This window comes from Hyperolius riggenbachi, chromosome 5, assembly GCF_040937935.1.
Source record: "Hyperolius riggenbachi isolate aHypRig1 chromosome 5, aHypRig1.pri, whole genome shotgun sequence".
In the NCBI taxonomy this organism is placed as follows: domain Eukaryota; kingdom Metazoa; phylum Chordata; class Amphibia; order Anura; family Hyperoliidae; genus Hyperolius; species Hyperolius riggenbachi.
The window spans coordinates 392583071-392597167 of NC_090650.1; the positions used below are offsets into that span (position 1 = coordinate 392583071).

Below are 14097 nucleotides of genomic sequence, written 5' to 3' on the forward strand. Positions count from 1 at the left end.
TGGTGTTTTGGGTTTGCCTTTGAGTCTTCCCATTGAAACTTTGTCTCCAGCCTAGTTTGTGAAATATACAAAACATGAAATAAGGGCTGTAAGTCCTTTACAGGAAAGTAGAGTTGAATACTATGACCCTAAAGACCAGCAGAGACAAAGCTGTTGTGCAGTTTTAAATGATAGGTTACGCTGCACATCTCTGGAAAGAACAGCTGAACACTGTGATTAATATTGTAAAGACGTCATTCAGGAGAACAGCTCCATCAAGAAAACTCCTTGTCTGCGGAAGGCACAGAGGATGGCTGTCTGTAATGATCATATCACTTTTTTTTAACTTCATTTATTTAACTTCAACAACGTCAGTTCATGTACGTCATTTCCTTCCTTATTCGAGGGGGTATCATAAAGTCTTAATTATCGCCCGGAAGTTTTAACATATTGATTACATTTTGTCAGTGTCCTCATTGGCCTTTAAAGAGGAACTGTCGTGAAAATCTTAAAATGTAAAACACATACAAATAAGTTCATTTCTTCCAGAGTAAAATGAGCCATACATTACTTTTCTCCTATGTTGCTGTCACTTACAGTAAGTAGTAGAAATCTGACATTACCGACAGATTTTGGACTAGTCCACCTCTCCGTAGGGGATTCTCAGCATGGGCTTTATTCTATATGTAGACACTCCCTGAAAAAGATTTATACAAAGATGCTGACCAGCCTTTCTGCTCGCTGTACATTTGTTTTTTGGCAGTTGGACGGAGCAACTGCCATTCACTAAGTGCTTTTAAAAATAAAGAAATCCCTGAGAACCCCCCCATGAGAAGATGGGCTACTCCAAAATCTGTCAGTAATGTCAGATTTCTACTACTTACTGTAAGTGGCAGCAACATAGGAGAAAAGTAATTTATGGCTCATTTTACTCTGAAAGAAACGTACTTCTTATTTCTATATGTTTACATGTATTTAAAAATTTAATATTTTCGCGACACAGATCCTTGAAGTGCATGACGTTGAGAAAATCAGCTCATTGTACAATGTATCGTTTACTGCGCCAAAAGTGACGGACATGTGAGAAGGAAGTGTGGTTGAGGCTTGTATTTGAAGGGTAATACTGCCCGGCAAATTCACAATGAGATGATGGCAGTTTATGGAAATGATTGCCCATCTTATGACACTATTGTGAGGTGGAAAGGAAATTCCAAAGTAGTCACATGTCCCTCACAGATGAGCCAAGACCTGGAAGAACCATCACTGACGGACGGCGCGGCCACAATGAAGAAAGTGGAGTGTGTAATCCTGGAATTAAACGCTCCCGGACAGACAAACCATTAGCCAATTGATATTAGAACTAATATCACAGTCATGGTATTCATGATGAACTCGACATGTCTAAAGCTAAATATTCACCACCTGATGGAGGAAGATGGATCCAGCATCGTCCCCGACAATCGTTCCATGATCCATCTTTCTGCTGGCGGGTACACGCAACATCACACAACGGGCGCAAACGGGACGTCAAGCTATTGCAGTACTTTGCACAGAGCCATCAAGGATCTTAAAGATCCGAGCTGCCATGACCGTCGTTATCATCGCGCTCCACTAAACGTTGTTCGCATAATCACGCGCCTCCACAGCATAACAGGATCGTGGAAACGATCTCTCAAAAAAAACAGAATCAGAAAAATTGTCAGGAAAAAATGCGTAGTGGGTACAAGCCTTAAAGAGAATCTGTATTGTTAAAATCGCACAAAAGTAAACATACCAGTGCGTTAGGGGACATCTCCTATTACCCTCTGACACAATTTCGCCGCTCCTCGCCGCATTAAAAGTGGTTAAAAACAGTTTTTAAAAGTTTGTTTATAAACAAACAAAATGGCCACCAAAACAGGAAGTGGGTTGATGTACAGTATGTCCACACATAGAAAATACATCCATACACAAGCAGGCTGTATACAGCCTTCCTTTTGAATCTCAAGAGATCATTTGTGTGTTTCTTTCACTCTGTTCTCATGCACTGAAGTTTCAGGCTGCTCGTTTCTTCCTACAAACAGCTTTGACCTTGTTTATAATTCTTCAGTATGTGAAAGCCCAGCCAGCTCAGAGAACGATTTATCCAGCTTGTAAAAGATAAGAGAGAAGAGAGAAGCTGCTCTAATCCTAAATAACACACAGGCAGTGTGCAGAGAGGGGCCTCGAGGGGGGAGGTGCATCACAGAACCACAACACTGAAGAACTTGGCAGCCTTCCAGACACAGGCCGACAAGTCTGACAAGAGAGAGATAAGTTGATTTATTACAGAGACAGTGATAGTATAAAGTGCTGCAGTTAGCCAGAACACATTAGAATAGCTTTTTGAACTTGTAGGATGATAAAAAACAGGATGCAATTTTTGTTACGGAGTCTCTTTAAAGAGAACCAGAGACGAAGCACCCTCATGTATTTTACCTTATAAATCAGTGGGAACATGACAGTAAACGCCTAATCTGCTCTTTGTTTCATTGTTCTCTGTTTAATCTGACTTTTATCACCTCTGATAAGAATCCTCGACTGAGCATTCAGTCTGGCTTTGCTACGGAATGATTATAGCTGGGTCTGTCTTCTCTGGTGTCTTTTCAAGCCCAAGTCTGCCCCCTTCTGGCTCTGCTATAATGACTCAGCTATATTCCCGGCAAAGCCAGAGTGAATGCTCATTCGGGGATTCTAATCACAGCTGATAACACACTTTTAGCAAAGAAGAATGAAACGGAGAGCAGGGTAGGTGTTTTCTCTAATGTTCCCACTGGTATATATGGTAAAATACATGAGGGTGCATTGTCTCTGGTTCACTTTAAGGTTTCTGCACTCTGGGTTCCACGTTTGCTAACCCCTTTCCAGAAACAAACACAGACTGACCTTCCTAGACGGATGTTGACACAGTTGGAACAGGATGAAGAGGATTTTTTAGATTACCCACAAATACAGGAACTTTATCATGCTGCGACCCTCAGTCTAGTCCAGGGGTCTCAAACTCGCGGCCCGTGGGCCATTTGCGGCCCTCGGTACAATATTTTGTGGCCCTCACCAGCAAAAGCAAAAGAGACACGGAAGCGAACTATTTTACCTTATAGTTCGCTTCAGTGATCCTAAGTAATCCGCCGCATCCCCGCCGCTAAACGAGGGCTGCAGAGCCCCCAAATCCCCCGGGCAAACATCCACAACTGCGCTGAGGGGCAGAGCTTCCAGCTGTAGCTCTGCTCCTCCTGACGTCAATCGGCGCATGGATCGCCGCCTCTCCCCGCCCCTCTCTGTGAAGGAAGAGTAAGAGGGGCGGGCAGAGGCGGCGATCCGCCGCGATTGACTTCAGGAGGGGCAGAGCTAAAGCTGAAAGCTCTGCCCCTTCCAGGAAATGCCGGCGGATTGCCCCCCGGGCGATTTGGGGGCTCGTTTTGTGTCGGGGACACGGTGGATTAATTGTAATGGAAGCACTGAAGCGAACTATAAGGTAGGATACTTCATGTTCAGAAGAAATAATTAAAACTGTTAATAATGACATTTGAGGACTTTTTTTGTGAAATCCCTTATGCGGCCCAGCTTCATCCTGACTTTGCCTCCTGCGGCCCCCAGGTAAATTGAGTTTGAGACCCCTGGTCTAGTCCATCTCACACTTTAGTCTTACACAATCTGTAAAAGAAACAAAGAATGTAATGAGCTGATTTTCTAAACTTCATGCTGTTAGGGACCAATGATGGCACTGAAAAAATGTCATCGATATACCATAATAACTTCGGGGTGATAATGAAAACGATACCACTAATAATGTCTGAAACTGTAAATATTAAAAAAAAACACATAAAACAAAACCTAAATTACAAACGTTTTTCTTATTCATATCCCAATTCAATGTTTCATAGAGTCCCCTTTAACCACTTTAGTGGTTAACTCTCTCGCCTTGCAGCGCTGGGTCACTGGTTAGAATCCAAGCCGGTACATACACTATCTGCACGGAGTTTGTATGTTCTCCCCGTGTCTGTGTGGGTTTCCTCCGGGCACTCCGGTTTCATCCCACAAACATACAGATAAGTTAATTGACTTCCCCCTAAAATTGGCCCTAAACTACAATACATACACTACATGATACATAGACATATGACTATGGTAGGAATTCGCTTGTGAGGCTGAGGGACAGTTAAGTGGTAAGATGATATACTCTGTACAGCGCTGCAGTAGATGTCAGCGCTATATAAATATTAAATACAGTGGTTTGCAAAAGTATTCGGCCCCCTTGAAGTTTTCCACATTTTGTCACATTACTGCCACAAACATGAATCAATTTTATTGGAATTCCACGTGAAAGACCAACACAAAGTGGTGTACATGTGAGAAGTGGAACGAAAATCATACATGATTCCAAACATTTAAATAAAAACTGCAAAGTGGGGTGTGCGTAATTATTCAGCCCCCTGAGTCAATACTTTGTAGAACCACCTTTTTCTGCAATTACATCTGCCAGTTTTTAGGGTATGTCTCTACCAGCTTTTCACATCTAGAGACTGAAATCCTTGCCCATTCTTCTTTGCAAAACAGCTCCAGCTCAGTCAGATTAGATGGACAGCGTTTGTGAACAGCAGTTTTCAGATCTTGCCACAGATTCTCGATTGGATTTAGATCTGGACTTTGACTGGGCCATTCTAACACGTGGATATGTTTTGTTTTAAACCATTCCATTTTTGCCCTGGCTTTATGTTTAGGGTGGTTGTCTTGCTGGAAGGTGAAACTCCACCCCAGTCTCAAGTCTTTTGCAGACTCCAAGAGGTTTTCTTCCAAGATTGCCCTGTATTTGGCTCCATCCATCTTCCCATCAACTCTGACCAACTTACCTGTTCCTGCTGTAGAGAAGCACCCCCAGAGCATGATGCCGCCACCTCCATATTTGACAGTGGGGATGGTGTGTTCAGAGTGATGTGCAGTGTTAGTTTTCCACCACACATAGCGTTTTGCATTTTGGCCAAAAAGTTCCATTTTGGTCTCATCTGACCAGAGCACCTTCTTCCACATGTTTGCTTTGTCTGCCACATGGCTTGTGGCAAACTGCAAACAGGACTTTGTATGCTTTTCTGTTAACAATGGCTTTCTTCTTGCCACTCTTGCATAAAGGCCAACTTTGTGCAGTGCATGACTAATAGTTGTCCTATGGACAGATTCCCCCACCTGAGCTGTAGATCTCTGCAGCTCGTCCAGAGTCACCATGGGCCTCTTGGCTGCATTTCTGATCAGCGCTCTCCTTGTTCGGCCTGTGAGTTTAGGTGGACGGCCTTGTCTTGGTAGGTTTACAGTTGTGCCATACTCCTTTCATTTCTAAATGATCGCTTGAACAGTGTTCCGTGGGATGTTCAAGGCTTTGGAAATCTTTTTGTAGCCAAAGCCTGCTTTAAATGTCTCAATAACTTTATCCCTGACCTGTCTGGAGTGTTCTTTGGACTTCATGGTGTTGTTGCTCCCAAGATTCTCTTAGACAACCTCTGAGGCCGTCATAGAGCAGCTGTATTTGTACTGACATTAGATTACACGCAGGTGCACTCTATTTAGTCATTAGCACTCATCAGGCAATGTCTATGGGCAACTGACTGCACTCAGACCAAAGGGAGCTGAATAATTACGCACACCCCACTTTGCAGTTATTGATTTGTAAAAAATGCTTGAAATCACGTATGATTTTCGTTCCACTTCTCACATGTACACCACGGTGTATTGGTCTTTCACGTGGAATTCCAATAAAGTTGATTCATGTTTGTGGCAGTAATATGACAAAATGTGGAAAACTTCAAGGGGGCCGAATACTTTTGCAAACCACTGTATGTAAAAAAAATGTCTGTGCGTTAGTGGTACTAATGATTCACTGCTGTCTCTGCTTTCTGTCTTCCAGTGGACTTGGTCACGTACGTCACACGGTTCCAGTGGGACATGGCAAAATATCCCATCAAGCAGTCCTTGAAGAACATTGCTGAATTAATTGCTAAAGTAAGCGTGGAGCAGTGAATAGCCCGGGTTCAGGAGGCCTTGTGTCAAGGCGGAGCTCTGTGATTAGGAGCTGCGTGTGTTTGGGTCTGCGGTGCACACAGTCTGTGAAATTGATGAGATCAGTCTGCTGCACTTCTCCTGACACACAATTCAGCCCATTGTGTAGAGAGACGAGCACATGACAGGCTCAGGAATTATAAATACATATCTCTGTAACCTATTTAGACCACACTGACATTATTAAATTACACAAAGACTGGTACATAACATCCCCCACACCTCGTCACCCTTCTCACTCCCCCACTTATAATACATTCGCACTCAATGCAGACGGTTTTGTACATAAGCCTGTCAGTATTGTTTGTATTAAATATATGGATTGATTGATCTGTATCTGGGCAAATAGGACGTACTTCAGCTGCAGTGCTGCCTGCAGAGAGTCCAGACACAGCTCTGAGTGTCGCCTCCCAACTAAAACCTGACTACCTCATGTAGGTGATGGTATGATGGGGGAGGAGTCTGGACCACAGCCAGAGGCCTGGTCTGTGCAGAAAAACTGAAGCCACCTAAAAAATAAAATAGATACCTATCGAGAGGGAAGGTTCTGTGGGATCCGGTTATCTCTCCGTTCCACTTTGAAATTCCACACCAACTGATTGAATACGGCTTCAGGAGTCCTTATAAAGACTTCGAAAGTACTTATATCCCTGAGTACTCCAGAAGAGGAGCAGATGTGCACTGCTCATACTTGAGTTCCTCTTTACGCATGCGCAGTATGGATGCTCCTATTTTCAGAAGTACTCGGGATCTGAGTGCTTTTAAAGCTTTCTGAGGATTCCCTAAGGCTTGGAATTTCAACAGGGACAGCGGTGGACCGAGGGCCCAGAGAGAGGACCGGACTCTATCTGTACCACGTTATGGTGAGATGACAATTACCTCTTTCAGGCAGAAATGAACAAAAGTCTCCTGTGTATGGCAACATCAATGACTTGTAGGCAGACCAAACTTTCAAGTCATTTAGAGATGTCAGAAGACCATTTTCAGTTGCTGTAAGTCCCCAATTTCCCGGAGCTGTCAGCCATACTATCTCAGGAAAAAAAAACCACATATATAAGTTGATAAATACTTGCTCTACTTACATAACATATGTATTGCACTGTCCACATTTTGATTTTAGTGATTTTTCTACAGTAAAAAAGAGAAAATCCTCAGCATTTCCCATTTTAAGTGTGGCTATTTTGAAGCCGATCCTAATGTAATTTCCTCCCTTATTCTCTTCTGCCTAATTTGCCCGCCCTCCACTATAGAAAGTGGATTGTCTCAGCATGAGAAATATTGGCCAATCAGAGAGGAACAGAGGTGTGGGAGGGGAAAACAGGAGGGAAAGATGCTTCAGCCAATAAGGCTGCATTAGTTAAGTCTGAGGGGAAATAGAGAAGCAAAAAAGGACAACCCAGCATGCCCTGCACCACATTTTGTGTGTACCAAATAAGAGTCAGGTAAACTGGGGAATGATCAATCATCAACAACAAAAGTTAGGCCTCTTGCACACTGCATGCATTTCCGATTCTGCTTTTTAATCGTTTTTAACATGCTGCATGCTGCGTTTTTTGATCCATTTTTCTGTTGAATGTATTCAGGGAAAATCGGAATTGAAAAACTGAATCGGAATCAGAATCGGAAAACGCATTTGCAGTGTGCAGGGAGCCTAATAGTGATTTTAACTTTTGGATTGCCTGGTTAGCATTTTTGATTTTTGATGTTATACCCGAAAGTTACACTTTAAAGACTTCAACACATACTGATTGTTATGAAGTCCATTCTTTGCCCTCCAATGTGTAGCCATCCGTGGAATCTGTGTGTTTGCTTGCTGTTGCTACTTTGTTATTGTTGTTGTTCGTTTAGAAGCCGTTACATTGGCAGGCGATATAAAATGTTACTATTCTGTTTCTTCCTGTTTTCAGGGTGTTACACAGATTGACAATGATCTGAAAACACGAGCCGCTGCTTACAACAATCTGAAGGGCAATCTTCAAAATCTGGAGAGAAAAAACGCGTAAGTCTGCTTTTCTCTTTCATGTGTCAGTGGATGGTTGCAGTTGCTAGCACAAAATACACTGCAGTTCGTTTTGGATACTTAAGGTGGCCATACATCTAGCAATCATGGGCAGATTCGACCAAACGACAGATCTCTCTTTGATTGAATTTGATCTTAAAGAAATCTGTCAGCTTTCCATACACCAGGAAACCGATATTTGTATGTCCTGCGCTCTGCTGCACTATGCTGGCTGGGTGTGGGGTGTTTTGCTCCTAGATGCTGCTCCAAAGACTGGGTGGTGCCAGTTAGCTGTGTAAAACGAGAAGAAGAACAGGAGTGCTCCAATGGTGCATTACCTCTTTAATACATAAATTGACCGCATTAGTATGCACTTACAGTGTTATAGAAAGTTGCGTGTGTCAAGCCACCATCTCTCTTTGCTCCCAACTTTTTAATACATAAAGACCTGAAGAAGGCGTGGTTAATGACAAAACGGGTAGTGAAGTCAGACGGCTCGCACATGACCAGGCTCCGCCCACGGCTCCTCCCTCCAGACACACACCGCTTCCGCAGCTCTGGTCGAGCTGTGGAGCAGAGAGAGAGCCCGCTGGTGGCTTGACACGCGCAACTTTGTACTTTAACACTGTAAGCGAATACTAATATGGTCAATTTATGTATTAAAAAGGTAATGCACCGTTGGAGCGCTCCTGTTCTTCTAGCTGTCCATATACTACAGGCCGTTTCCCAATCTATTTCAGCATGAAATTGTGTGGGAATTAGCCTAGTGACGCCACCCTGTGGCCCCAGCTAGGTTGTCCCATGTAAAATATGCCCCCCAGTGCACCGTGCATGAATACTTTACCTGTCAGTGTCCACCACTGGATCCATCCTTTTGCTCACACACATGCGCCCCTAGTGGTTGCCGGCAACCACTTGGGGCGCTTATATGTGTGGAAGAGTCCAGAGATGGAGCCAGCGGGGGACACCAACAGGTAAAGTATTCGGCACAGATTTTTTTCTCCTATTCGATTATAATCATTGAATTGGATGGTCGATCGGCTACTAAGTCGCCTGATGTAAGATCCTCCATGTTTGACAACTTGTTGCTTTTCTCACTGTCGGAATTCCAGCTTGTTTTTGTTGTGACTGCAGAGGGTTAATGATGGTTTGCACGCTGTTGGTTTTGACTCCTGTATAGATCACTTGCTCTTCTTTAACGCGGATCTCCTGGGAAAAAGTCCCTCTGGAGTTCTGATTGCCTTCAGCAAAGAATAATAGTACTGGACCCTTGCAGGGGTGTTTGCAGAGACCCTTATCTTAGGGAAAGTAGAGACCTTTCTAAAGTTCCTCTATGGAATCCGTGTGTTTGCTTGCTGTTGCTACTTTGTTTATATCTAGAAGCCGTTACATTGGCAGGCGATATAAAATGTTATTATTCTGTTTCTTCCTTAGGGCCAGTCCAGTTAATAAACCCTAACTTTATTAACGACCGTATCTTGCTGTGGACACATACGTATGAAGGTCCAAACTCTTTGCCGTGTAACTTGTTAAAAAATTTGGCCTGGTTTTGCATTTTGGTGGGATTTTCTCCGGTGTAGGCGGATTGCGAGCTGTAGTGCATCAATGCTTATTGAGTGATGTGCATTGTTCGGTGAGCTCTGTAAAGGGAAAATAATAGAAAATGAATTAGCCCTATATAGATGTATAATAAGAACAGTGATGTGTATGATGTTGGAGGAGCTGAATCACCAGGACACTCTGCATTTCTCAGGTGACACCCAGACTTCCCCTTTCCTTTTTATATTGCTGGCTGTTTATGATGGCAGTTTACCATCCAAGTCAGGATCCAGCAGAGGCTCTGAAAGAGGAATTTAAACCCAGGACTGTGTGTCTGATACTGTGGCGAAACTCCTCCCACAGTGTGATGTCATTACCATTGTCCTGACAGTTTCCTTTCTGTGAACCTCGTTGCATTGTGGGAAACAAGGGCCAATGCATTGTTAAGAGGTGTGGTTATAGATAATGGCAGTTGGTGCTGTCTAGCTTTTTTTCTTCTCTGCCAGTAGTAAAGATGATGACCTGCAGGCTCATTGTTGGAGCCAACAGTCTGAATGAGTTAAATGGCAAATATCAATCATTTATTCATCTCTTCTTTTTTTTTTTTTTTTTTTTTTTTTTTTTTTACTTTTCACTTCGCAATGCATTTATTTATTTTTTATACCCTACTACTATTTTTGGTAAAGTTCCTCTTTAAAGGGTACAGGAAAAAAGTTCAATACTTACCTCAGTAGGCCGAAGCCTCTGGATAGTCCATTCGCTTCCCCTGTCTTCTTGTGCCCCTCCTTTGCTGCGACGCAACCCTCTGAAAAAATCCAGCATTAATCCCAAGATCATTTCTGTATATGAGTGCGGCGCAAAGTATGACCTGCGCAGAAGCACGGAGCTCCTTGTGCATCTACGTGCACCTCCTACGTGCACAAGCAGCTCTGTGCTATGTACTCGTAATTACAGGTAAACCACATACCCCAGACAACAAGCAGTGTGTCTAATGGACATTTATTATATAGATGTTGATTGTTTGATTTCCCTGGCGGTTTAGTTGGCAAGAGTCCCCTTAGATTTCCCTTGGGCAAAATAAGTTTGTGATCTTTCTTTGCCTACAAATTGTAAAGTGTATGTCCAGATGTTTCCTGTTGTTGCTGGTCTCACCAGGAGAGACCCATCAGGTTATATAAATAATAATAATAATCCGAAGAGTTGTATAGCGCTTTTCTCCTGTCGGACTCAAAGCGCTGAAGAGCTGCAGCCACTGGGACGCACTCAAGAGGCCACCCTGCAGTGTTAGGGAGTCTTGCCTTGAACTCCTTACTGAATAGGTAGACAAGATTCAAACCCTGGTCTCCCATGTCAAAGGCGGTGCCCTTAACCAGTACACTATACAGGGTGGATCACTGTGGCCTGGTACCTGTTGTTCATAGTGTGAACATCAGAGAATAATCCCACAGAGCAAAGCTGCTCACACATCTCCCCCTGCAGGACAGTACAGTACATGCAGCTAGCCTGGGAGCTGAGCAGTGGGTATTTACAGTGATCATTCCAATACTCCTGCCGGAAACAGGGCTGTGGAGTCAGAGACATTTTTGGGTTTTGGAGTCGACAAAAATTGTTCCGATTCCTGATACATTAAAATACAAAAAGGTGGCCAGCTGCAGTTGCCTTATTTTTACTTTGGATATAACATGACCTTGAAAAGTAATCTTCTCAGAAAGATCCAGAGGAGTGTTTGTTGGAAGGAGGGTTTGCTCATAATAAACTTTCTAATGTATTTCCCGCCTTTGGTTTCCCAACAGAGGAAGTTTAATCACCAGAAGCCTAGCGGAGATTGTGAAAAAGGATGACTTTGTGCTGGACTCTGAATACCTGATCACCCTGCTGGTGGTGGTCCCCAAGTAAGTGGCAGACTTCCTATACTTTATACATGAAGGTGCCTAGGATGGGGAGCCAGGCCTGTAGTATGTGGCAGACTTTCCATACTTTATACATGAAGGTGCCTAGGATGGGGAGCCAGGCCTGTAGTAAGTGGCAGACTTCCTATACTTTATACATGAAGGTGCCTAGGATGGGGAGCCAGGCCTGTAGTAAGTGGCAGACTTTCTATACTTTATACATGAAGGTGCCTAGGATGGGGAGCCAGGCCTGTAGTAAGTGGCAGACTTCCTATACTTTATACATGAAGGTGCCTAGGATGGGGAGCCAGGCCTGTAGTAAGTGGCAGACTTCCTATACTTTATACATGAAGGTGCCTAGGATGGGGAGCCAGGCCTGTAGTATGTGGCAGACTTTCTATACTTTATACATGAAGGTGCCTAGGATGGCGAGCCAGGCCTGTAGTAAGTGGCAGACTTCCTATACTTTATACATGAAGGTGCCTAGGATGGGGAGCCAGGCCTGTAGTAAGTGGCAGACTTCCTATACTTTATACATGAAGGTGCCTAGGATGGGGAGCCAGGCCTGTAGTAAGTGGCAGACTTTCTATACTTTATACATAAAGGTGCCTAGGATGGGGAGCCAGGCCTGTAGTAAGTGGCAGACTTCCTATACTTTATACATGAAGGTGCCTAGGATGGGGAGCCAGGCCTGTAGTAAGTGGCAGACTTTCTATACTTTATACATGAAGGTGCCTAGGATGGGGAGCCAGGCCTGTAGTAAGTGGCAGACTTCCTATACTTTATACATGAAGGTGCCTAGGATGGGGAGCCAGGCCTGTAGTATGTGGCAGACTTTCTATACTTTATACATGAAGGTGCCTAGGATGGGGAGCCAGGCCTGTAGTAAGTGGCAGACTTCCTATACTTTATACATGAAGGTGCCTAGGATGGGGAGCCAGGCCTGTAGTATGTGGCAGACTTCCTATACTTTATACATGAAGGTGCCTAGGATGGGGAGCCAGGCCTGTAGTAAGTGGCAGACTTCCTATACTTTATACATGAAGGTGCCTAGGATGGGGAGCCAGGCCTGTAGTATGTGGCAGACTTTCTATACTTTATACATGAAGGTGCCTAGGATGGGGAGCCAGGCCTGTAGTATGTGGCAGACTTTCTATACTTTATACATGAAGGTGCCTAGGATGGAAGGTCAGGCCTGTAGTAAGTGCAGTCTTTCTATACTTTATACATGAACGCACATAATATATGAAGGAGCCAGGCTTGTAGTGTTGGTCGGCATATCTGGTTCACATGATGGCAGGTTAGGACTGAGAAAGGATTCTGACGCCCCCACAGCCTTTCTAATATTGCTAAATAAGGGCCGGGCCTGAACTCCGTGTGCGCAACGTGACTTCAGATGTCAGCTGGGGCACTGGTGCTAATGCGGGTTATGGTTTACAAAAAAAGCACTGCTTAACGATAGTTGAAGTCCATACACACAAACACACACACACACCCCGGAGTCCCGCGATCCCCCCGTTTCAGAAGCCAACCTCGCCAGGTCGGCCTCTACGGGCCTGGGCAGAACACTCCAGACCACGTGAGCGTGATTTGAAAGCAGCGCTCGCGCAGGCACAGTAGACTTCTGAAACAGAGGGGATCCCAGGACTCTAGAGCTGCGGCGAGGGTCATAGTGGCTTCCAGGCGCTGGATGAAGCCCCAGGTAAGTAGAGCTCATTTTTTAAGCTGCTCAGATGCTTTCTTTAAAGAGAACCCGAGGTGGGTTTGAAGAATATTATCTGCATACAGAGGCTGGATCTGCCTATACAGCCCAGCCTCTGTTGCTATCCCAAACCCCCCTAAGGTCCCCCTGCACTCTGCAATCCCTCATAAATCACAGCCACGCTGCTGACAAACAGCTTGTCAGAGCTGGCTGTGTTTATCTCTACAGTGTCAGTCTGCTGCTCTCCCCGCCTCCTGCAGAACTCCAGTCCCCGCCTGCATCCCTTCCCTCCCTGCTGATTGGAGGGAAGGGACGGGGGCAGGGACCGGAGCTATGCAGGAGGCGGGGGAGCAGCTGAGACTGACACTACAGATGTAAACACAGCCTCACAGCACAGCTGTGATTTATGAGGGATTGCAGAGTGCAGGGGGACCTTTAGTGGGGTTTGGGATAGCAACAGAGGCTGGGCTGTATAGGCAGATCCAGCCTCTGTATGCAGATAACATTCTTTAAACACACCTCGGGTTCTCTTTAAGGGCCGAATTCTGTACAGATCGCTTGCCTACGGGCTAGCAGCACATTTTGTTGTTATGGAGGAGGGTGGTCGGACAACAGCTCAGCCCATGATGAAACAGAAATGTTAAGAACAGTGGGCTGTGCCTACACTCAGACGAGATGATGCATCATAATCCTGCCATATATGCTAGACTCTCTGTACAGGCCACACTGACTGGCAGCCTCAACAGAGAACCCTCTAACGTGTGCACAAAGCTTAAGTCCTCATTTTTTCTAAGCTTCGCCCCTGTCACTAATCCTAGTAGGGCCGCACAGCTCTTCCTTCTCCAGCATGCACCCGCAATAGCTGACCCAGCCCACCCACGCATGCACAGTAAGCCGGAGCCGTGGGCATGCACGGACGTGCT

At 44.7% G+C, this 14097-nt stretch overlaps 1 protein-coding gene across 2 annotated transcripts in view; it reads left to right on the forward strand.

The window, feature by feature from the left end:
• The window catches only part of ATP6V1C1 (ATPase H+ transporting V1 subunit C1), a 60793-nt gene that overhangs the window by 27204 nt on the left and 19492 nt on the right, over positions 1–14097 (forward strand). For both annotated transcript variants that reach the window (XM_068234905.1, XM_068234903.1), the window contains 3 exons: positions 5894–5988; positions 7953–8044; positions 11377–11475. In XM_068234905.1, coding sequence (XP_068091006.1) covers positions 5894–5988; positions 7953–8044; positions 11377–11475 — 286 coding nt within the window. The remainder of the gene's footprint in view (positions 1–5893; positions 5989–7952; positions 8045–11376; positions 11476–14097) is intronic.